The sequence below is a fragment of the Rhea americana genome, unplaced genomic scaffold (assembly GCF_003343005.1).
Source record: "Rhea americana isolate MKP2758 unplaced genomic scaffold, rheAme1 scaffold_184, whole genome shotgun sequence".
Taxonomy (NCBI): Eukaryota; Metazoa; Chordata; class Aves; order Rheiformes; family Rheidae; genus Rhea; species Rhea americana.
This window is the reverse complement of record NW_028185972.1, coordinates 793,626-820,088: the sequence shown is the minus strand read 5'-3', so window position 1 is coordinate 820,088 and position 26,463 is coordinate 793,626. Positions and strand designations below refer to the sequence as shown.

General features: G+C 37.0%; 1 protein-coding gene across 1 annotated transcript in view; it reads right to left on the bottom strand.

Annotated features, from left to right (window-relative positions):
* The window catches only part of PDK3 (pyruvate dehydrogenase kinase 3), a 35,251-nt gene extending 10,644 nt beyond the window's left edge, over positions 1-24,607 (bottom strand). The window contains exons 1-5 of the mRNA XM_085302081.1: positions 24,470-24,607; positions 15,326-15,397; positions 6,937-7,121; positions 4,745-4,834; positions 1,056-1,133 (exon numbers count right to left, since the gene is read on the bottom strand). Coding sequence (XP_085158207.1) covers positions 1,056-1,133; positions 4,745-4,834; positions 6,937-7,121; positions 15,326-15,397; positions 24,470-24,579 — 535 coding nt within the window. The 5' untranslated portion in view covers positions 24,580-24,607. The remainder of the gene's footprint in view (positions 1-1,055; positions 1,134-4,744; positions 4,835-6,936; positions 7,122-15,325; positions 15,398-24,469) is intronic.
* Positions 24,608-26,463: the final 1,856 nt, after the last annotated feature.

Sequence of the window (26,463 nt, the reverse complement as noted above, 5' to 3'; positions counted from 1 at the left end):
TGAGAACACGATCTTTCATCATCTTGCGACAATGAAATTTGCCCCACTATTGGATCTTCAAACTTCGTCTTCAAATGAATTTTGTATTGAACGTTCTGCTGCATCACTCGGCACTTGTGATGATCTAGCTCTAAAATCAAACACTTGGTTTGGGGTGGAGGGGAAGGTTTGATTCTTTGTTTTTGGGAGAGGAAGGTGATACTAATGCCAACAACTGTTGCTGTGCTGCCAACAGCATTAGCATAGAAAAGTATTCCTACAATGCAGAGTTCTGCTTTGAGCAAAATATGTTCCCRCATATAATTTCCTCTATTTTCTATTTATTTTCCATTTCTGAGACTTTTGCAATTCTTTTTTTTCTTCTGAAATTTGGAAACACTTTTAGTTCTGTGTTTTGACAGTTGTCTAAAGTTTGTGAAAGGATTACTCAAGACAATTTWTTTTGTAACAAAAAAATCTACTTTTTCCATCAATACAAATGAGGAACAAAATGATCAGTCAACAGACTGGCAAGGATTATCTCATCAGTTTTGTAGCACTCAATCTTCTTAGCAATTGACTAGAAAAATATTTTCATGCGAAAAAATTTATGTATAAGATTTCATGCATAGGGTAGGTAGGGAAAAAAAAAAATCAAGTTTCAAATTTTGCCACCTTGCACACAAGAGCTAACCACCCCTGTACACGGACTGAGATTGGGATTTACAAGCATACTTGAAAACGAAACATAGTTCAGTTCTGTTAAAAGATTAGTAGAAGGCAGGTCTGTTTGTTTCTTAGTAAGGAGAATTCTTCACAACCATAAAATGATAATCAATTCAGCAGGTGGCACTCTGTATGCAGCACCAGGAATTAAGTAAGCATGCCATTGTGATAAACTAAAATTCAGGTGTCCATGTAGATACATTATGAGAGAAAGAGAATGAACTCCATATATAGGACTGCAAGGTTTCAATTATAACTTAAAATTAATTAAACAAAGCTGGAAATCACAGATTTTAGAGATGTTCTTTCTGAAATATATCACTTCGGAATTAAATGAATTTCACAATTACCATTGAATTCTTCAACTTCCAAATCTGGTGCAACCAGATAGTACTGCTCACACAACATCTTAGCTGTTTCATAAGCATCTAAAAAAATAAGAGAATAGAACACTTATTTATGAAAATCAGCTAAGCGAGACTAGCAACATTCATCCTGCATCTGAAAGACTACAAGCAGAACATTCACAAATGTGAAGCTGTATTAACACTCACAAATGTGAAGCTGTATTAATGTTAATCCCTTTTTGTCTATATGCTCACAGCCATTTATAAAGAACAGATATATTCTATCAGAGGTTTTATAAACAAAAGCAGATTACTGGAGACAAGCTATATATTTTTTTCTTTACTCAGGGCCYGAAAACCAGCCAAAGGGTCTATATAATAGTTTGACTGTAATTACTGCCTATTTTTTATGTCCCAGTCACAATTTAATACCTGTTCCTCTCATCTCAAACATAACAGGATGAGAAATGATTATATGGACAACCACAAATTCAAATTTTCCAAATATCAAGTTTATAATACTTGATTTTGAAGCTTTTCTTGGAAAAAAGCTGAAGTTTTTTAGATTCTTCATTCTTTCCCATCGAACCAAAAAAAACCCACCATAATCCAAATCAGGCATTACCTATTGTCAAAGTACAGCAAGAAAATTAAGCTGTGCTCTTGTCTGAATGAGTTCTGAATGACTCTTAAWATTCACTCTCTCTCCTTTGCAAAAACATGTCAGAAAAAAGCAGCAATTTTTAGCTCAATGAGGAAAAGCTATAGATTCAAACCTGTTCCAGCTGTACTGCTTAAGTTACCTTAATGAAAGTGGTTTAAGGAAATGAAAGTTTCCTCATAATTATTATGGGCAAAGAGCAGGCACATGAACAGATGTGGCAGTTCTGCAGACTGGCAGTAATTTGCTAAGATATTGTTAACAATTTCATTTGACCAAGTCCAACATGTATCTTCCTCCTCCTGTCCAAAGTGAGGCTAAAAAACAAAATAGCAGTGACTCTTGATAGTGACAGGTAGAAGGACAACAAAATCACTGGCCTCAGAAAGGACTGGGTATTTGCCTATAATTGTTTTCCTTCAAGATGTGCTTTTTACAGACATATTTATGTATGTGATTTGTTATATGGAAAACTTCGTATCAGTTGTTCTGACATCTGCAAAGCTGTACATATTACACAAGACTAACATGGATGCTACCTGAGCTCTAGTAAAATGGAACTAATCAACATAACGTTCTCAACCAACTCTCTAGAAAGTCTCATAAAATGAGCTATCCAGGAGAAATCCCTTGTGTCAAGATGGYCAACTCCAAAAAAATCTCCTAAAATGGTCATGTCAGTAGCACTAAAAAAAACATGTCCTAGTAAAAATCTCATCTAACATCAAAGCTATGCAGAGACCCTCAYCCTGCAGTAAACACAACTGGGCAGGACGACAAGATACTGGAACATCTACACTTATTCTCAGATCACCTCAGAACATCTAATGGCCTCAGGAGTGAATGATCATGTGTTTTAGAAAAAAGGGGCATAAGGAACACAGCCACAAGCTTGACTGAGTCATCAGAAGCTGAGGATAGCAATTACTACCATAAGGCCCTCTACATGGAGAAAGGACTATGTTAGCATATTTCAAAGAGTTTCCACATCACAGAAATAAGAATAACGAGTGGATCCATCCAGAAGACAGAAGCTGGATTCCTATGGCAGAAGCCTCATGGCTATCAAGAAAAGCCTATTGATAACAGGCTAGGAATAAACCAAAAGCCCTCAATATATGGATGTAGAGCAAACATAGCCACTACATGAAGCCTGAGAGAACAAAGGCACTCTGAACAAACACATTCAGACTCCCCAAGTTCAATACACACCTTTTTCAAGAAGTAGCCATCCTGAAACCTTCCCCCTTGAGATGAATAGGAAAGCCTTTCACAATCCACCTCCAGGTAAAAATGGTTTTGACCAGAGGCAAAAAAAGAATGCAAAGTCTTATGGTCTACCCTCCTCTAAAACCCAACTTTGTCTTTGGCAAAGGCCTAAGACTGTAAAAGAGACATAGTGTAATAAGGTTCAAAGCCTTCCTCATGTTGTGGCAGGAGGTAAACAGCAACAGAGTGTAAAACCTGTCAGTACCTCTAAAATCTAGTTCCAGGAACAAGCCTGGAGCTGCTCTCAGGACAAAAATAAGCTTACTGAAGTACAGTCAATGAGAGATCTACAGACCCACCTCAGGCAGTTAGAGAGAACTCTTGGCAGAGTTCCCTTGAAATGAAGTTCTTTAAACCATTTCTTTCACCTCTGAAGGGCATCCAGAGCTTGTTGCTACTACATACAGTGCCAAAGTTGACATCTAAACTCTAACAAATTGCCTCGAATAAYACTTGTGCACCAGAACATTTTGGAATGCAAATTAACCCTTCCAACAACTCTAAGAGGAAATGACCCTAATTGCCTTGACTATATAAGCTCTGCCTTTAAGGTCATTTCATTTCTTTGAAAGACAACACCGGACACACTGTTCATGATGCCGTCATTTGTTGACGGATATTTCTTCAGATGCAGGTCACTTTCAGCTTTTGGCTTAAGAACTGGACTGGGCACCTTCTGCCACTATGCACTCCTCTGTCCAAGGTAGAGAGCAACTAGGAATTTGATGATGAAAATAGATTCAAACATTGCTATTAGAAGGAATATTAAAATAAACAACAAATCTGCAACATATGCTATGCTGAGGTTATAGCAGAGTACGATCAAAGAAAAGAAGAGTTTTAGGGAAAAAAAGACTGCTTTAAAGCCAAAGGGCTGGAAACCAAGAAGCCTTGATAATGGCAAGAAGTGTCCACACTACAAAATAAGCCATCATGCAGGTCAAATTCTGCTGGAAAACAGTTTGCTTTCCCAAAAGCTGAGAGAAAGCAAAGGGGAGCAGTTGAGGCTAGAAAGAAGGATTCACACCTACAGCAAAAGCTATTTGTTAACAGATATATCCAGAGCATGAATCTTCAAACAAGTTCTTGAAGGGGGCAACATTGCTTCATGCATATGCACTAATACATAGGTATTCTGTAGACATATGAACATTCATAACATTAAGTAGATTTCAAAGGAGAAGGTGCCAAATTATTCAGATACAGTCATGACATACATGTCTTCTGTATTGAGGACAGACTGATATATTCAGATGCACATAGCAAGGCTATATGATGGAATGTGGAGTTCCATTAAAATATCTGTACATCTGAGGACACTAATATATCAGCTTTTAAGGAAAATTATAAAATTTTATTCATTCTTAATTTTCTTTAGTATCAGTATTAAATAAAAAAGCAGTACCTGAGAACCTACCCCTAAGTATTTGGGGGAAGAAAACACTTAAGATTTAACAAAACATTAAGATACTTAATCTAATGCTTAAGAAGAACAGATTATAGTTATAAAAAATACATTTGTCTTCCTAGTTCTGTTAATATACTGTAAGTTTCAACTTACTGAATGATGAAGACATTAGAAATTCTTAATAAGCTCATGAACTTATTTGTAGGTGACTGAAGATGTTTCATTTATTCTTTTTTTGGTTTGTTAAATAGACATAGATTTTCAGTCTTTCATATCTGAATAATAAATGAATGAATATTCTAGAGTTTTGGGGGGAATGGTTGATCAATAAAAATACTAGCTTGATCTCCTTACCTTTAACCACCTCAGCCACATTACAATTAGGATCAATACTTCCAATATGTTTGGGATGAGCAGGATTAATATCGCCTCCAAAAAGAAGTGCTAAAAGGAAAAGGAAATAGCAGTAAATTGTCTATTACACATGAAACAGCACAGAAAACTTAAATCAGATGACAACTGAAACTTACTGGATAACACATCATTTTGTAAAAAGATAATCTTCCAAATTGCCAAAATCCTTGTTTAGAAAGACTAGTTACTAGTTTCTCTTCCCACCTCCTCTCATATCACTAAAACTAGTTAATACAGAAATAAAGGTGGGTGGGGTGGGAGGGTTAAGGTGAAAACCTCCATTTCAGACTGGACTACCAAATTAAACACAACTAAACTGTAAAATGCTTCATTCATATCATTATGTCAGTACAACAGCAGTCATAATAATGGAAATGTCAATAAAAAGGACTGAGGAACTGTAAGACAGCGTTAAAAACCTTTTACACTCACCTAAGCTGTAATTTCACAGTCGGCAGAGAGGTCTCTCCCTCAGCTTCCTCCCTGACTTTCAGCAGTATATGCCCCACTCCCTCCTTTGCACAAAGTCTGGCTCTCACCACACCCTTCACTGACCCAGTTTAACTCTTAAAAAAGCAGAAATATTTAATATTGTTTTGCAGGGGCAATTTTCTCCTGTTAAACAACTTAGTCAACTCTGATAAAGAAACAGAGGCAGTAGCAGGAAAGCAAAAGATAAGATTGAAGATTTTCCTATTCCAGTGATGGCAAGCCAACACACTGGCTTACTGCACCTTGTAGAACTGCACCATAAGAAACAGTTTGTCCATAACGTATCAAACAGAACTGGAAAGTACATAAAAACCTGCTTCCAAATTCTGCTTTCCAATTGCTTTTTTTCTTTTCAATKTTTCAAGATTGATATTTGCCATCATGGATAGGTCACTATAGCTTGTTAGCACAGAAACCTACTACTAGTTTAACTGAACTTCTAGCATCTGTAAGCTGGTGTAAATTTCAAACAGTTAAGAGAATGTCCACAGAGAAAGCAATTTCAGTTTAGTGAACTGAATTTAATATGTTAGAACTAATGCAAGTTATGCTCATACTTGGTCTAGAATTTCCATTAGGATGAAGCTTTGACTCATTGTTAGCTCTCTTCTAAGAGGGTCTTTTGACTTGCTTTGTTTCTGTCATTTGTTTGCCCGAATATAAGTAAAGAAAGTTGCATATATATCTTAAATCATATGCCTTGCCAYGTGGAAGTTATGTGTAGTCGCAGAACATGGCATTTGCAGATCACATAAAAGGCTATTAGAAAAGCATATAATTTACAGGAAAATACTTTACACTACTCAAGTTTTGTTCCCTGTTATCTGTCATGTACTCATGAAAGCAGAATATTGGGCCATGAATGAAGCTCTAGAGCTAAGGTAAAAGATATAGTATAAGAGATCACAATATTGACCTTAACTTGGTGCAGATCACTTTCTGCACAGTAACACATACTAGTTATTAGGAGCTGTGCAAGTAACTCCTTTTACTCTGTAATATGAATATATAAAAAAGTATCAGTATTATTAAACAACAAAATAGACCCTAGTAACAAAGAATAAATAATTTTAGTATTTATTCATAAACGAGGAGTGGGAAGTACAGCCAGACAAAGGTGATAAKTTAAAACTTAAGTTAGAGATACTCATCTCTCTCAGTTCCTTTAGAAGTCAAGAAAAAGTCCAGGCAAGTTGCTGAAAAATTAACAATGAAAATACATATAGCATACAACCTCTTCAAAAATCTTTGGCAACTTTGGGTTTGATGATGAAATAAATGTCAACTTGACAAACTATGCTGACAGATTTGTGAGTAGAAAGATACAGCTGCTCTACCACTACCTAAAAATAGCTCATGTGTTACTAAGCAAAGTGTCTCTGCCAAAGAGATTAGAAAGTGACAGCCACACTGACAAAGCTGGACAAAGAGTCTGGGAGAAAGAGTTCTAGTGTTTTGGATTCATTTTTGGTAACTGAAAAAAGTACAAAAATAACTAGTTGCCACTATACCATTTACCATAATTAGTATAGAATAGTAAGAGTTAGTCATGAGTACGAAAAACACTGAAACAAAGCTATGTCACAGGTTTACAGGCAATAACTAATGAGATCTCAAAGATGAAAAAAGCAATTACTTACTGTGTTGGTTAATAAGCATACGGAAAGAGATGCGGTTGGTGTAGAATCTATCTAGAAAATACTGGATGTTACTGCTAACAAATGGATCAAAGCCATATTTTTCCTTGTATTCAATCACCCCTTGCGCCATGGTTGGAACCACATCATTGTGTCTGTTCCTGACTTTAATTAAAACATCTAAAAAGCTAAAGGAAACAAAATTAGAAACAAAATGTTAAGAGCATAATTAATCTCAACTTCTGTTTTCAACTCCTCACAGTACAATCATCTCTTATTTTCTATCCCTCATAGTCAGTGTAAAATTATCAAAAGGAAAAAGTCAAAATAAAGCAGCATCTAAAAAAGCCTATTTAAAGAGAAATATTACRTCAACCTCTCATGAGAGTGATGCATTCAGGGCTTCAAATTTAATTCTTCCTCCTCAAAATACTCATTTAAATTAAGTCTCTTCTCATTGTTAACTTGGAACAAGATTTTTTATCCAAAATTATCCATCTTGTTTAACTTTGGAACAAGTTTTTTTTTTTTTTAATATGTACCCTAGTAACTCTCATATTCCCTGCATCCAACAGTGGCTGGGAGACCAGAGATGCAATCCAGGAGAAAATAACCTGACTACCTTTCACAGTTTCCTGAGAGGTTTTACACTTCATACTTCCTTCYAAGTCCCTCCCCATCCAGAGTTTAATTTTAGAATGTATTTCCTTTACCTGGCATCTACTCTGGTAAGTCTAAACACCAGAACAGGTAATTATCTGTGTGCCTTGTGTTCAGTTTCCTTTTACACCACTGGATGGCAGAATGCATACAATGGCGCGTTTTTTGCTTTTGGATTTTTTTTTTTTTCCTTCTAAGGAACCTTCCCTGCAGTAGGTCCAGAAGTTTTATGATACATAGTCCACCGCTTTTAACAGTACCTATTTTGAAACAGCTTGCAAGATTCTTGTTTTTCCTGTCAAGGCAGCTCAACACCTTTGATCTTCAAAGTGTTCAGCCTTTCTTTTCACATGCTAACTCATGCATACTTTAAATAGAATATTAATAACAGAATAAAACGTAGACTTCAAAAGAAAGCAAAATTTGTTGTGTTATGCCTAGATCTGCAAATCTACAGATCTTTTTTAAAAAAGAACCACCTGCAAAACATTCTCAGTAGATATATAATGAACATAGAAAATGTGATAATGCATTAATTATTTTATTAGAAGTACAATATATACTAATTAAGGACAGTAAAATCATCAAAAGTCAAAAAGGCTACCAATCTGTCACTAGATTTAAAGCAGATGCTTCTTCCTTTTTCATAACCAGTTGTCCAAGAGGACTGAAAGTAAAATATATCATTCTTAACAAGTGATATGATTTTAAAATGATTTCTCCCACTTCACACTGCCAGCTGCAAAGGAATGTAGGATTCATTTTTTACAGCTTTTTCACCATCCTCTATCTAATCACTTGTTTTTGCAAGTGTATTAACAAAATATTAATTAGTCTTTCAAAACTGTAGTTCACTGCATACAAAAGAAACCTTAACTGCCTAATTACCCAGTCTGAAGACTTGCAGAGTACAGACAGACTGTTTTTTTGTCTCCTTATCAGTCTTGCTGACAGGACATCATAAACCATTTTAATGCTTAAAAAGKTTTGTAGACTCTTTGTATGTTTATTAAGTCTTGATTCTGTGTGATCTGTAGCCACTCAGACCCAAGAGTTATATGATAAGGACACAGGTTTCAACAGTTTTCATATCTCTCTCTCACAACTGAGAAYGACAAAATAGTTTTGGTTGCAGAGGAGCAACCAAAACTATTTTCTCCGCTATCAATGTTTTTTTAATGTTTCATATCAATGACCACACTCCRCTTAAAAATAAATTCTTCAAAACAAACCTTTTATTCAATAGTACAGAGGTCAAGATACACTATGGTATGTTCAACCCAGGGAGACTTCCATCTGCCCCTGAGCCCAGTTGGGGCATTCAGCCACTTCTCTCAACTGGAAGGTTTGCAGACTCACCAGTGGCAGTAACGTTAGCTTTCTAGACAAAAAGCTGTACTCGAGCTTTTTCTCTGTTTCAGAGAATCTCAGCTCTGTTTAAGCTAAAATAGCTTAAATAGAGCTGAGAAGCAATACTGCCAATCATAACAGCTAAAACCCAGTAACTAATAGCACTGCCTACTGACTTACTTGCTGTCACCTTTGCTTTTTGTTTTTAAATAGCTCCACTACCTACAGCATATACATTACTGTGCTTACACGTTCCAAGAGGGCAAGCTCTTCTCTGACATCCTGCCATCAAAGTGCTTCAAGGCCCAGAGCATGCCAGACGGGCAAGCAAAGGCCTAGGACGTGTACCTGCCACAGAGCAGCAAGTTATAGCTCAAGTTCAAACAAGCGCAAATCCCCCCAGTAAAGGAATTCCTCAGTATTCCAGGGATATGACAGCTTCCTGTTCTGCTTCCAAAAGATGACTGACTTCACTCAAAAGTTTCTATGAACTAGATGCTTTTAAAGGACCAAACGCATGAAAGTATACATGCACATTATGCAGTGGTGAGGCAGAAGTCAGAACTAAATATGTACCCTTAATCTTGCCCTTCTTTTCCCCCTCTTCCCCACCCCCATGCACACCCAAAAAGGCATCTGAAGCTTTTAGTTGTACCCATATTGTGGAAGAACGCATCAAGGAATCTTCAAAATATTCTCACGGGACTGGCTGAGAAAAATCAGCTCTGGGAGAGTTGTGAAAATTTTATCTAACTTAACTTTGACTTTTCAAAATTCTGTGTTGTATTTACAAAACCACAATGAATAAATAATGCAGTTTGACAGATGAGAAATTATTAATATGAAGCTATTTTAGTTGAATGAGCTTCAGTGTGTTCTGTATTAACAAAAGAACATTTGAGACATCAGCATAGCTATTAAATAAATTAAGCCCATAGATTTCTGTAAAGACAATTGATGAATGTCACAACACAGGTTACTATTTAACTTCCTAATGACTGTATGTATTATTCTGTTTTGATCTATCACAGTACAAGAAAAGGAGACAAAAACATTTTTTCAATACACAGGCAAATGAATTTTTTCTAGATCCATTTTATGGAAAATATTATCTGAAGAAATAGAAAAAGATGACAGACAATCAAAAATCTCATTTTAAATGCAATATCTCTGCAATGTGTTTTTTTGTTTGTTTTGGGGTTGTGTACATGAGGTTTGTTTTGTTTCTTGTTTTGTTTTTAAGAAGTGAGAAACACCAGGCAGACAGACACAAGTTCACACTCTGAAAGACTGCTCTACTAGAAAGTATAGTTACTTTAAAAGTAATATTAAAAAGCATTATAAGAGTTCTAAAATGTAATATTTCACACACATACCCTGATCTGTCACACACACCAGGAAAGAACATAGTAGGAGAAAGACAAAAATCAGCAAAGAAACTCACAGGTACAGGAGGTGAGGTAAGCTAGGTTTGAATGTACTCATGAACAACACATTTTACAAAACCTTCAGTTTTTGAAAAACAATTTCTTCCTCTTTATCAGCACCTGTATTGACACCACAGGAAAATTCCACCACCTCCCTCCCGCCAGGTAACACGCATTACCGAATGTCAGCACCCTACCTTAAYACTCCTGTCATCACCCCGCCTGACAGAAGCGTGAAAAGCTTCCTACCAGGCTACTCTACAGCTCAAAGATACTCATGCTATCAAAAACACAGTTGCTTTTGAGCTGTTGCCACATGCCCATACRACTGACAGGAACACTGACCTGACAACGGAACAGCACGTCAGCAGCGTACAGTTCACTAAGCAGCAGAACAACCATAATAAAGAAACTGAAGTACCTCTAAACCTTTGCATCACAAAAATACTGTGACAGGAAGTCCCTTTTAAGGATTTTGCCCAGTGTACATGAAAAGGCAGCATATTTTGGAATGAACAGATGTCCTCGAATTCATGCACTCAGAGCAGACATCAATTGGGCTAGCAATTTTTTGGTATCAGCATTCGTTCACCCTCAGCTGATACCCCTCCAGTGTGCTGGCACTGCTGCTTTTTTGTAAGCCACGTGGTGCAATAAATCAGGGACTAATACAGCTGTTTTTCAGCCAAATCAATTTCCAATCCACTTTACTGCATGGTTTCACAGACAGCTATGCCAGTACATGGACAACATCCATAATCCCAGAACACTGATATGGAAAATGTTCTCCTCAGGAAGACCACTCTGAATTCTTACAATATCTGAATGGGCTCCCTGGACAAGCAGACACGCGGCACAAGTAGTCAGAGGACATTTTTATACACACCCACAAGGATGGCATAAAGAAACAAGCAGTGGGAGCAGAGGAGGACAGAGGAACAAAATGTTCCAACTACTGGAAAGTCATGTCTGAGCCCCAAGCATCCACCCTGGCCTTGTTCCTGGCTGAGCAGCCAGCCAAAGAGACAACACACAGGCCCTCTTTTAAAGGACAACTGGAAAACTTTCAGAGCTCTTTAGGAAATGTTAGGGTTTACCAAGGAATTAAAAATCCCTCAATCTGGCACTAAAAAAACTTCAAAACAATTCTACTTTGAAAAAATGAGTTGAAAATGAGTTCAAGTACCTAGCTGTTGGCAGGTACTTGAAGCAGCTAAGTATCTGCATTGTAAAGATTCATACCAACGACAATACTCAAGTCATCATGTGACTGACATTGAAAAACTGGAACGCAACAGGACTACTGGACATGTGTCTCTGAATACAATGATACTGGTGACACCAGACTATTCTTGTTTCTTAGTAGACAACAGCAATGATAGAACTGAGGCACAGTGCATCCGTGGATATCAAGTCTCTTTACAAAATGGTTTTGGCTTCTTTTCGTGCTTGAAATGTTGCTAATTTGACTGTCAGTAAAAGAAGCTGAGGTCCACCTCAGCTGACCAGAAGACCAACAGGGTGCTCACTGCATTATGAAAGACAGACAGATGGAAAAATCAACTCTAGAGGTCTTCACGATTTTGAGAGCCTGAAGTGGACACCACATTCACCAACCAAAAGCTGTTGGAGCAGAAGAACCTTTTATCCAGGGCAGTCTCAGGTTTTCCAATACTAATTAAGTGAAAGGAACTAGAGATGAGAATACCATGAAATGCACAAGTCACCTGATACCACACAGGGCACTAACAAGGATGGGCAACGTGATGTCTAGAGCCCCAAGGAGGCAGGTCTGGGTCTAGCAGCTTTTCTGTAATCTGAACCTAGAAGCTACATTTCAGCACAGGAAGACAACTCCAGCTGAGAAGAATCAAGAAATGGAGCAGGCTCCAATCCCTCTTTATACATCACGATATACCTGGTACACTAAGAGATACGTACCACAGATACCGTCAGGATAAGTAAGGCTCTGGTTCAAAGGAGTGGGCACACTTCACAGTGTGAACTTCCACAAGTCCTTCTCTAAACAAACTGATCTGGTGAAGAGAAATGCTATTGCTATTTGTACATCACTAAAAACACTACACATGAAGTTGCAGATAATGGGTCAAATTCTGAAATCAATGATGCATGGAATTACAAAAGAACAGGAAAATATTATGTAAACATAACTGAACTTTCTGAACTTTTCTTTTTCCCCCATTGGTAAGTAGTTCATTAACTAGTAGAGTTAACAGTATTTCTCTGATCGCAAAGATATAAAAGTAGAATAGGGCTAGATACCTGCAATATGAAATGCTGGTACAGCCGTTGAGTAATTTTTTTAAGCTTTATTCTGTTGGCTTATTACAACTGAAATAGGGACACAGTTAAGAGCAATTTTAAAAAACTCAGTTTGCCGAGAATATTGAAATAATTGCTAATTAAAGCTCAAGATTTAATTAAGTAGCATAGCCTTCAGAATGTTAGGAAAAGTTGACATGCAAGAGCAGAAAAATTAATCTGTCTTTCTAATCTTAGGTAGCCTAGCCTATATTGTTAGTAAGGATAAATTTGATCTTTAATCAGATAATTTGGGTTTTGTCTCTTTTCACTGTCCGAGTCCCTAGCTGGAATTTATCTTAGCAGGTAGCAAGAAGATCCTAACATCTTTAATTATAAAGCTATATAATACTACAATTGCAAGATTTCAAAGATTTTGACAATTATTCTGAACGAATAAATATTTCGTACATTATACTAATTCAGAGCATCTCAAACAAAATTTTATATTACAGTAAAACAGTATCAAGAATGCCCCTTGTCCATATGACAAAGCCAAATAACATATCTGGCAGCCATGAACAGACTCCAAAAACAGGTCCCCATGGAAACTTTGTAAAATATCAAGCATTTTTAAAACATATTTTGATTTACCCTAAGTATCCGAAGCCTACAAAAAGTTGAAATTTAGTTACCTAAATACGGAACACAAATCGTAGTAGAAGCTTCATAACACCTTGCCTCAAGTTGCACATTCAGAATATTATAGGTTTCGTAAGACTTGTGTGACATTTGCTAGGCTCCCGTAGATATCTAAGGCAGCATACATCATCTCAAAGGGCAATTAACATTTAAGTTTTGGTAACTTAATCACATTCAAAATGTTATTTTAAGTTAAATAGTAAGAAATCCTATTGCTAACCTAGTCACAAACAAAAAATCCCATCAGCAAACACGCTGTGAATACAAAGTCACAGAAAGTAACAGCTAGAAATGGTGAAAGAGATCATCTAATTCATCCATTACAGAATAAGCATGTCCATTAACATCACAAAAAGATGTCTAATCTATTCTTGAATGCTTTTAATACAGGATGCTCTACAGCCTCTGACAATCTGTTTCAATTTGTTCTCACTAATCTTTGATTTACTCAATTTCAACTTTAATAAAAAACATCAACTATTTTATAATTCTTTTTTCCTTCATGTAGAGCAACTGATCATGCTTTATTACAGTGTATTTTCTATAAAACCTGATTTCCAGAGTCCCTTCAATCTCCTCTTTGCTAGTCCAAACAAATCCCTTCAACTTTTCTCAGGAGTGGAATTCTTCACACCCTTAACTCTTGATCCTTTTCCCCAGTACCATCCATTTGCATTTTAGCTCTTTAACAGGTAGCACTCAAAACTGCATACCAGCTTAGGACTCTCACTGAGAAAATAGTTACTTTCCCAACTACAGCTGACTCACTCAGCCTAAATCCTTGTGTCTCCTCCTGCAATCCTGTCACTTTGGTAACCTGGATTTTCTGCACTTGATTTTCTCCTGCATGTACATTGCACTTAAAAAAAAAAATAAATAAAGTGAAAATAACTCTGAGAATATTCCCACATCCAAGAGTATATAGTCTCAAACACACTACCTAACAAAACTCATACCACAGCTAACACAACATGCTAGTTAATGAATCTGAAGCTGACACTGATTTTCAGTTACACTAAGCTAACAGGATGAAGACAAAGTATCATCTTTGCACAACACAGGTCACATCTTGCACAGAGCATTTACTGGACTGCAAAACATTTTATTAACATTATCGTCAAGCACTGCGCCTGTTCTGTCAGACAGTTTCCAGAGCCTACAAGAGAATTCAAGTTTAAAAGACAAATTGCCCTAGGAAAACTAAGCAACAAAACAAAAAATCTGCAAAAACTAATCACCTGAAACAGTTGACTGTTGTATGGTAGAAGGCAAGAATAGATTGTATACTTTTATTTTGCTGTTACTCTGATACATGCATATAGATAGATAGATAGATACACACATACGCACAGTGATGCACCTGTTTTCACTTAAAACATTCTTCTGAGTTTGTTTTGTCTGTAAAAATTTCAAAGAAATATTCTGATGGCAATTTTATAAGAAGTTATTGCTGACGATTTGTTCAGATTTCCTTTCATCTCAAAGCATAAGCAATCATATTTAATGAGGTAGCTGAATGCCAGTAAATGAAATCCATGAAAAAAGCTTTTAGATAAAGAATTATTGATACATTCCATACTTTCAATTTAAAATTTCATAATATTAATATGCTAATACACATTACATAAAACAGGCTACTGAGCTCAATAAATACTAAAATGACATCTTAGTCTTAATATTTGCTATATGAGTTTATTCTTGCATGCACATAGTCTTTTTAATATAGCCTCAGAGAAAATATTTCGTGTTATTTCTTCATTTACTAGACTCTATATGTGCAACATATATTGTGTAAATACATTTTGATTTCCCATACTCAGCTCTAGTTCACAATTTTGGTCTTTGCATGAATTTTATCTTGCAAATAAGATCACTGCTATGCTATGGTACCAAAAAAACCCTCAAAACAAAAACCTCCAAAAGAAAAAAAAATGATTTTGAAATAGATTATTATTTGAAAATAAACTGTCATAGGAAAACCAATTACTCACTCATCCAAAACATGAGGATCCTCAGGACTTTTATTTTCATATTCTAAAAGCTCAAGGAAGCTCTGCATGTACCTGAAATAAGCAAAGATGATACAGAAAGGGTTGAAATTAGAATACTTACATCTAAATTACTTTTGAAACTTTTAAACATGAAGACTACAACTTTGTCTGAAATAAGGAAAGCACAGTAGAGTTCTCTGCAAAGGCTAAAATGAAATGGGGCACTACAAAGGGAAGGAAAGCAACTACGATATATTATACAGAGCTAAAAAGCAGTATGTGTGACTATGGTCCACACTTCACAAAACTGCCATTCAAATTAATCTACAGTTAATAGGAGCATTCCTCCTCTTCAGCTAGGTCTGTAATTTCAGGTAACTTAGTTCATCCCCAGATCTTGATTTCCTAGTCATCCACTTTTACAAAACATTAGTTTGATCCTACATTCTTCATGCAGTTATCTAACTTTCCTTCCAAAATCCTCAGATAGAGCTCTGAAGCAAGTGAACTCCAAGGAACGCCCCCAAGAAGTAGTGTGAACAAGGCTGTATGTATCAAGCAGGTCCTACAACAGTATCCCATGAAACTACGCCCCTTCGAAGACTCCTGTAACTCCTCACACTATATGTCACTCAGGACATATTGTACTACCCTCAGTTTCACAAAAACAATGCTCTAAGGTAACATAGTTCTTCTTAGTTCACATATTCAGCACATGTAAAATAATAACTGAGGCTCAGAGCTACAGAGGTATCAAGCAGGACCCAAAGGAGACCTAGGACAAAGCATCCCTTCACATAAACATGGCCAGCCTGCTCTGGAGAAAACTGGCCCAACACCACTATAAATGCCACCACTGCACACCACTTGGCCCATAGTCCACTATCACACCGTGAAGCAGGCACATTTAGCAGTACTGATGTAGCCTTAAAGATTACAGAATTTGGCCCCATTTCTTGAAGTAACTCACACAAATTATCAACCACAAGCATAAAACAAGAGGTAAAGTTTCAACACTGTAAGAAGGAGGAAATGTCATTCTTCTCCCTTTTGCCCTTCCTTTGCTCCTGGGTAACCCACACCTACTACCACCTGCTTAAGCTGAATGCCAGAGTTTAGTCACAATTACAATGTATATTACACACGGGGAAAGGAACAGGTTTCCTTTGATGAACAAAACAGTTCTTCCAAAGTAAGGATCATTATACAAGGGGGTTAAAGAGAATCTAGTAGGAACACACCATAACTCTTACCCAACTTCACCAACCTTCAGTACTTTGACAGGAGACCCATGTTACAGACTTTCCAAACAWAAAACCCCAACCATCCTTAAACTTTTTAGAGGTTTTAACTACAGCTCTCCGCATCTACATAGGAAACAGCAATTTATGTAAATAAGCAAGAAGCAGAGAATACTCTGGGAGAAGTGCTAACAAATTGTTAAGAAAATTTTTACCAGTGAAGTGCACCAACATTTGAAGTAAGGTATGAAATGGAGCCAGAATTTTTAAGTACTGCCAGGATTATTAATCTGGATCAGCACTGCTGAAGGTAAGGGAAGGAAAGAACACGAAACTGAGATGGTCACAATCATAAGTGATGAAGACTTAAGACAGGAAACATGCAGAACTAAGACCTGTTCTGCAAATGTTGAAAACTTGAAAACTCTCCCAGCAGAGCACAAGTCCACTTTGAAAACAAGTTTATTAGGCAGAAAAGTACCAGGAAAAGGAAGTTTCTATAGAAATCGTGAAAAGCATCTGGAATGGTCCAGAATGACTGCAATGGAGATGAGCTTTTCCTAGGCTAGAGTATGGCAATATTAGCTTTCCTCCTCCTGTTTTAATCCTACTGCAACTGTTGCAAAGGTTTACTGAAGTGCTTCAAAGGTTATTTGTCAGTTACAAGCTTGGGAAGTAGCTGAGGTCTTTAGTACTGCATATTTTAAAACTTAGTCTCTTGCAAAGCTAGAAGACTAGCAACAGCTTAGAACCATTGCACCATCCTTCCACGAATTCACAAAATTGTCCAAGGTGGCTTCAGGGAACAAGCAGTGACTACATGGAGCCACAGCCCACCATCCACCACATACCTGTTCCTGAAAAGTGCAATATTTAGCAATTTTAAAGACAATAAAATAGTCTTTCCAAAGAGAACTCTTTAACAGAAAGGAGAAAGCATGCAGAGACTTAAGAAATGCACACAATTCAACTATACAGGGACAATATATATGACGCGAAAGATGGGAGAGGTAGGGGCAGAATCAGTTGGCAGCTGGCTTTGCAAACGAAGGAATGAAAACGAATCTCCTTTAAAAACGAATCCTTGCATACACCTCCCTTTTAATAATTCTCAAGAGAAAACAGCAGCTTCMCTCTCTGAACACCCAGTATAAATCTTCTGGTGTGAGCATTCTCACTCCTTGTTTTGAAGAAGTACCTTTCCTTCAACATCATCATCCTCAAGACGATTCAAGGTCAGTCAAGTCAATCAAGGGTAATGGATGGAAAAAAGGCCTAACATTGACAGTCAGCAAAACACATCATCAAGCAATCGGTAATGGAACTCCAAAATGAAAGATGGAAAAGCGGCTGGATGGAAAGATGGGGGGGCGGGTTCACTGTGGTACTTTAAGGCCTCAATCTGGTGCTGTAAAAGCAAACATTTCAGATAACTTTGATTTCTTGCCAAACTAGGCAATCTAATGCAGAAGGAATGCTGAAGACTCATTGCTGTGCCCAATCTTGCTGCAGCCAGTGAGGGACAAACATTGCTCTTTCACAGTCTCTAGTGAATTTTTGACTCTCAGCAATGAGTTTTCATTACCTCCTTCACTGTTTCTTCCATAAACAACTTCCTTACCTAAAACTCTCTCAATAAAATGAATGTGTGTGTGTGTGTGTGGGGGGGGAAATCAAGTCATGTAATCCGTATTTGTCTCGAGACCAAGCTGACTTTCTGGACTTTTTCTGGATAGCCAGAGAAAAGGGAGTGTCCTCTTCTTGCAAATACAGTTAGGAATAGGGGGGAGGGCAAAAAAAAGCCACATAAACTTGAAACAGTCAAGAAATTCACACTGTCAGGTTTGACTAGTTTCCTCAGGCCATGGGCTGTAATAAACCAAACAAGAAATCTAAAGTCTCCAGGGCTACAACATTCCTTTTTAGTTAAATAAATATTTACCATCTTAAATTTGTTTCTATGTGTTATAAAGGAAAATCGGCAACATGCTTCTTTGATTCTAAAGAGAAAAACAATTCATCCAGCAAATACCTGATTTCTGTGAAGGAGTCTTATTCTAGTCCTCAAATACAGGTAGATCTCTTGGCACTTAATGACTGTGTCTACACGAGCATTTCAATTTCCAAATCAAAACTAGGAGTATGGTTTTGAAAGGAATCTCCCAAATAATCYTCACTTAGTACATTTTTATTAGATTTGCAGAGTTGTTTCAGCACTACAAACCTGCATCTTTTCAGGAGAAATGACAACAGAAGCTTCTGTGGACATGCAAATGTGTCAAAACCCAATGCAGTTGTCACAGCCTGAACCAGTTAGCTGGCCAAAACGCTGTGAGGTTCTCTACTGAAAGCAGAGCACAACACRTGCCAAGAGGAACATCTGGAACTGTCACAAGTTTCCTCTACACTGTAAAGTGCATCTCATGTTATATAAAGAACCAAATGCTGTATGCGTCAGCAAGTTTGTCAGACACTGTCCTTCCATTCCTTCTTTATCCTTTCAGAACTTCCTCCTGGTTTGAAATCTYTTCCCTTCTAGCTTTAATTTCTGTTGCTGCTCTCCCTGTTTCATGGAAGCTTTTTATTTCTTTTCCTTATCCTGTCTTTATTTCCCTCCACATATCCTTCTACATGTTAGTCCACGCTGTCATCTTCATAATGGCAACAACAGTTTTCAGCCTCTTAGAATATCCAGGATTCCAAATTCAGTTCTCCAAGAAAATTCAGAAATCTGTGCCATGAGAGAGTTGACAATTTCTCTGATCACAGCTAAGCCAGAGCACATTATCATGGGGCTGCGGACCCTTGGTTGTCATCATACAGAAATAAGAAAGCCTTGTTTCTGAAGATCCAGGAAAACCACCACACTTACAAAGCAACACAGCAGATGTTTCTTACYAGAAACATCCTACTAGAGATCTTGGAACACTGGTAATCCAATGCTCATCTCAGGATAACAAAGCAATGAATATTTCTGGCATTAAATGTAGCTGATACCTGATTTTTATGTTATTTTAATTTAGTTGTCCGCTATTACTGGTATGTTGTACTGAAATTTGTATACTCTGTTTGCTTACTGGGACATCAATCCTAAAACTGCTAACCCTAGAATAATCAACTGTGTCACTAATCCTGTACTAAAGAATCAGCACTTTTACTAGCGTACCAAGCAGCGGCAAGCCAAGCGTTTCTCCCATCTAATGGAGGAAGACATTGTCCATAAAACTGCAGAAAATTGGGTCAGAAAAAGACTGAAGCAGGTCTCAACCAGAAAGCAGCAGCCAAACATGGTAACCATGCTTCAGTGCAACCTGCAGGCAGAACAGCTTCTGAAGTYATTATGCTGCAGGCCCAGTGTATAGCACCAATCAATGAGAAACTGAAAGTTTCTGAAAGAAAAGTTATGTAAACTAAATGCTCTAACTAAGGACATTTATGAGTAGATTATGCTATTTTGTTTAGTTTCTGTGGTGATGGAGAAGCTACAGAAACTAGGCAACGCTTTTGCTTTATATAACATTAGCAACAGTATCTCAAAGATGTCTCTGATTCTAGAGTAAATCTATATTACTTTAGAAGTCAAGTTTGTAGTTCATTAGCACAAGCACTGTGATCAGTGAGTTAAAGACCAGCCCAAAGAAAAGKTTTTTTTCCTTAACCAAATTTAAGTCATTCAAATTTCCTCTATCACTCTTACCATTTCTTTCAATCCTTTTGACTGAATGAAGCTGGAAACAAGTAACCTTAACTCAAATCTAAGCCACTATCATCTGATGCTTGCTATTATGTATCACCCAACTGGGGGTTTTGTATGTAGCTTTTGTATTAACCCAGGTCTCTAAATAAAACCTAGAGCTGCAAATRCTGTGTATCTTTTTCTTTTACTCTGTTGTGATTTAGTTTTTCAAACTGCTTACAAGATTTATCTCCCTAACAAAAACACCTCAAAATTAAAGAAAAGGAGTAAAATCTTATTTAAAAGGAAATTTATAACTTTGAACTGTAATAAATAATTCACAACATTGTCTTAACAAGCTACAGGAGGATCTGCTTAATGAAAAGAGCACTAGTCAGCAGTGTAATTCTCTCCTGTAATAGTGCGCGTGTGTGTTATCAGTCCCCTTTCATTCATTTATTTCCTTGAATTTTCTTTTGATTTAAAACTACAGGGAAGATGTGAATAACTGAACGTGATAACTACAAGATTCACCAAGCACTGAAAAGCAACACCTGGCGATGTTTAAAACACTTACATGTAATTTACTAGTCAGCTAGAATAAATGAGACCAGTGATTTGCTGTACTACTATTAAATGCATACAGGACACAGACCTACAGAAAAACAGTAGAAATGGAAGAAATCAGTTACATTTTGCTATTTGCAGTGAGTCATCAAAAGCAGAAATCAAAGCCTATGCCCTTCAAATCCATTGTCTTTTGATGTTCTTTTTTTTTTTTTTAACATAGTACACCACAATTACTTGGGAAAGCAGTCTTGGCTTCAAGCACTCATTCTTTTGTTAATTACTATAACATAGAAGACTAACAAGAAGTTAACCTAAGTGAAATGCTTTCAGTATAGCACATTTTTTACATGAAATTAGTGTAAATGGCCATAATGTCAACTCCAAATTTTCTACGACCTTTTTTCTTCAGTTTTTCATTACTCATGCAAGATACACGTAATGAAAAAGTAAAGATATTTCACTAAGATTTTCCTTTAGAAACTAAAAAGCATTAAAAAAATTAAACATATCTCCATGGTAACACAATCTTGRTATGACTGATTTGCATTTTGCGCAACTCTCATACTATCACTTTTAACATTTTATAAAGTCTGACCTTATCCATTCCGAGGTTTAATGTAACAATTTTTTCCATATGACATTAGTGATGACATCATTTAATATGTAGTTCTGCCACATGTTCAGAATTCTACCTTCAAGTGTCCTCTCAAAGCTGGCCTAGCAAGGGCCACTTCTTTAGAACTGTGAGGATGGCCATTAGTTTTGAAAAATAAAAATAAGTTCTTGATTTCTAACATGCTGGTTGTTGATCTATTATTTGAAATCACTGCAGTTCACAGCTAGAGTGCATAAAAACTGCACTATTACTTTGATCCACTTCCTTCCTTCCCTTGCTGCTTCATGCAGAACATACGTACAGCAAGTTATAAACTTTAAACTGGGACACAGTTAATGCCTTAGTTCTGCGCAGACTGAAATGCAAAACACTTTCAGTTCACAGTGTTGGTAACTCTGGCTTTGCTCAGAAGAGTGTAGCTGAGTAGCACAGAGGAAGGCCAGCTGTTACCCTTACCCTCACTGCTTCACATCAGGCACACCAGAGCAGARGGAGGCAAAGACTGCACCTTTTGCAAGAGCAATCAGCTGGAAAAACCTCCTGTCACGCAGCACAGTGCAGTCAGGGAGTGCAGTACAGGAAGCAAAGTGCCTATAGCACCACCACAAGGAGCTTGTGCCTGCAGCAAGGAACAGATTCTCAGAAATGCCAGGAGGAGGCTGCTTCTCAAGGGACCTGTGACAGGCTCTGAAATTCATGCAATGCATGATGATACAGAGTGGCCAGCCAGAGGACTGATGGGAAAATATCCTAGTCCTAGTGCAGTATGGTACTGTAAATAAATCGTAATTATGCTGGTAACTAGACAAATTACTTGAAATTAGCAAGTAAACAGATTAAAGTGAACAACACATTACAAGATGTCTTTGCTCACTTGTGGCAAATGCACATTAAGTTTAGGTTTGCATATTAATAAGATGTCAAGCTTCTGCAATCTATGTTTTATAGTAAAAATGAAGTTTCAAGACTGAGATCTGATCTGTAAAATCTTTCCTAACGCATGAAACAACCACTGCTTCAAGCAAAGGTATCCTCAATTTACAAGACAAACAACTAAATTCATATTGAGGTTCTACTGCATAAAGTTCAGGAATCTCTCTCTAGATATGTCTAAAAAGTAGACTCAAAAACAATTACAAATGTGCTTCAACAGTTGCTATCATCATACCTGCCCAATACTCAAGGTCATTGGGACTGAAGTTATAGGACAACTGTTAAAAAAGAAAAAGCTAGCTGGTATAATAAGTTTTGCCAAAGATTCATTACTGGTAAATGTGCAACAGCAGGCCTTACAATTTAGAAGAAAAAAAAAAGAATTCTGCTCTTGACAGTTTTATCAGGTTCTAATAAATCTGGTCCTTCTAGGGTTTTTCTGTTTTTTATTTAAAAAAATAATTTAAAAAATCTAAACTAACAAAAGGAATAAGCTTTTTAAAGTCCACATCTGTAATCAGGAAAACAAAACACTACAGTTATTTTTGGACTTCTGATATGGGATCATGAATGTTTTTTTTTTACATAATTTCAGTAAAGATACTCATTTCCACAAAAACTGTTATTTAACTGAGAAATAAAATCAGAGAAACACTACAACAAACATCTTGACTTCAAACTTCTGTTTTTAGACTGGATGTTCATTTGAACTTATCATACTGGAGATGCTGATGACCACCTGATATGCTGGTCCATTTAATGAAAGACTACTTACAGTAATTGTGATACTTCATATCTCACTATCATATAAAAATACACAATTTGGACAAGTCATTACATATTCCAATATGCTCAAGAGAGATTTTTTTTAATCAGGCATATATTTTATAGGCATAAAATTAATCTCATGGATCCTCAAATGGAACATCCATTCTAACCACCAATTTGCTTCCTTTGCCAGAAGTAATCTCCATGTTGCCTGACTCTGTATTAGTGGGATGCAAGAATATACCACAGAACATCTATTTGGATCAAAAGTACTATGGTCTAAAGTCAATGCAGAGAAATGATTTCCTTTCCTTTATTTATCTATCTATATTTCACTAAAGATACCTTCACAAATCACCCATACCAGAACAGCATAAAAGGCTTGAATATTATCCACTCTCTTTTCTATTTGGCGTAACAGCTTCCAGTAACATCAGACACCTACAAGTGTTCAGTCCCCGTAGGCTGCCACTTCACCACAAAGTGATTGCTATTGTGTGGCTCCATTGCATATACATTTATTTGAAGCACTTAATCACTATGTTTGAAGTGGTCATCAAGACTGCTAGCATTACATCTCATACGCAAACATATCTGAACCAAACCACACAATATTGAATACCCTAATTGACACTTTCTAGGTCTGAAGTTTGACAAATGCAAGACCAAACCCAACAGTTAGCACAGAGTCAAGACTAAGTTCCCTGCCTCAAGGGACATAACTGAAATGAACACAAAGCCTACAACATCAGCTGCAACTCCCATGCAACTCCCAGACCTAGTCACTAGGTTAGCATTCACAAGGAAAGTTTGTTGCATACCACAAAGAAACTTTAACATAAATTCTGTGGATCAGCTATTCCCATGTAGAAAGATGCTGAACATCCTATGAACTTCCACTGAGTACCAGGTTAGATTTTTACAGATTTAGCAATGAGAAGATTAGATAAGGCTTAAATATGCTTTCAGCATTCTTGACAAAGGAAGAGTAAAGAGAAAGAATAGCTATGGTCAGAAGTTAAGGGACTAGGACAGGAAGGACACTAAAAAAAAAAAAAGATAACTGTAGAAGTTACTGAATAATTCCGATCATCTGGAATACAATTTTACATTTTCATCCAAAACATAACCTTATGAATTGTATTCTCTAAGATCTGTATTACAGTATTTACTTAACATAAGACAGAAAAATTAAATTTTATTTGGACAAGAAACATACATTATAAACAATTCAAGTCAAAAAATTGGCTGAAGTTTGTTTTCACAAATCTGAATTGCAAATAAAACAACATATACAGTGTCAGTTCTACTCTAATTTCTTAATCTGCTTTTTTACTTACCAACTCTGTACTAGCCCAACTGAAGGCCTGTTAAGGAGGTTATCAGGCAACAAATTGACTTCTCTCATGGTGTTAGCTAGTCGCACAGGAAGTTCTTTCCGCAGAAACATGTATGATGTCTTCTCACACGCATTATCACGACCTGTTAAAAATGATGCAAGAAAAGAGAATGCTATTGCAGCAAGCCAAATTTTGGAAGTTCCCACTTCTAGAAGAGAAAAAAAAGTTCACCTGTGGAAATAAAAACACTTAAACAGTTTGTCAGGTTTCACTTCCCTCTCACTCCCAAGGAGTGGAACACATCTTTATCTTCCCAAATTTTACACTCCATTTCATCAGCCAAAGATATTCTTCCTTATTTCACATCTTGAATCTTGTGCCTGCATCAATCTAGCCTCTTCATTCATCCAGACTTGATCCTAACCTACATCTCACATACATTTCAAGATAGAGGTATGTTTCTGAGGAGAATACATCTGTTATTGCCTCCAATTGACTTCATTTCCCTTACTCTTCTTTATTCCCTACAGATTGCTTTTTATTTCCTCTCCAGTTTATGTCTGCAACATCAGACATGTTCCAGGACTCTCACATGAGAAACTTCAAATTTGTCTTTTTCCTCATTCCGTTCCAAGGAAATGGAAGCAAGCTTTGCAAGAAAACATTCTGCAAGTAAGAGGCAGTAATGCCAGTAAGATAAAACCTGAGAAATTTCAAGAGTTCTAGAAACCATCTGATACCACTCTGTAGTTTGTATTATACAAATTGCTTCACAAGTAACTCATTTACTATCTTAGTTAGAATTCTTTGGGCCTCAGAATTTTCAGATATATTGCTACAGAAGATTCCAATTTAATACATCTTCTTCTCCCTGTTCAGGGGGAGACTGGCAATATTACCATCTTTATTACCCAATCAGCATTTGACTTCTAAACTGGTCAAAAATAAATAATTCCCTGCTGCAGTTCTGCCTTCTGGAAGGGCATTAAATTGTCTCAAAAATACTAGATATAACAATCACAGAACTACTACAGTAGCACTACTGTACACACAAGCTGTATCAAATAGCAATATGCCATACATTTTTATCAATGTATTACAGCACTAAGATAGTTAACAGTGATATCATACCAGCTCTCATCCTGTTAATAAAAACCAAAGATCTGAGATTACCTGAAAATTAGACTCACAAATGCTAGTTTTTAAAAGTATGATTTTGGGCGGGAGGCGAGAGTGAGCTCAAGAAGCGCAAGTGAGCATAATGGAGTGCAAGGAACAAAAACATAAAGCGTCAAATCAGAATGGCAACAGCTGGCTGACGCTTCCTGTCACAAGCTCTTCAAACCTACCAAGTACCTGGACACATTTCAGCAGGTCATGGAAAGAACAGCAATGGCCATCACCCCTCCCAGGGTCTGTGCCACAGGGAGCTCACCTGGGAGGCAGCTGCACTGCTCATAACCACAATGCAGAGCTGCAGCTACGGTTATCTGTCATTTTTAAAACAGATCTTTGTCGAGCACAGGACTCTGAAAACTGCAAAACAGTCCTCAAAAAAGCATGTAAAGGGATCCAGCAATTTGGTAATACTCTGCGATGGACCTACTTGGAACAGCAATAATCCCACAGAGCCACCCCGCAGGGACCAAAACACTGACATGCACTTCTTTCTTCTCCTGCAGTTTCTTAGTGATTGTATTCTTAAGTTAAGCCATTTCCTGGAGATGTCCGTAAAATGTTAATCACATGTATTTAAAAGAAAGATGCTGAACATTCTTGTCCATACCGTTCAGCTGGAAGAACAGGCTTGACTTAACATACTTTCATATTTTACAGCTTTCACAAGACCATCACTCCCCCCATGAAGACTAATTTCTAAACAGTCTAGATAAGTTAAAAAAAAATCCATGTTTTACTTATAACGAACAGCCAGTATTCTACTTTAGCTGAGAAAGACAGCAAATGTCTTTGTGATCGCAACCAATGTGACAGCC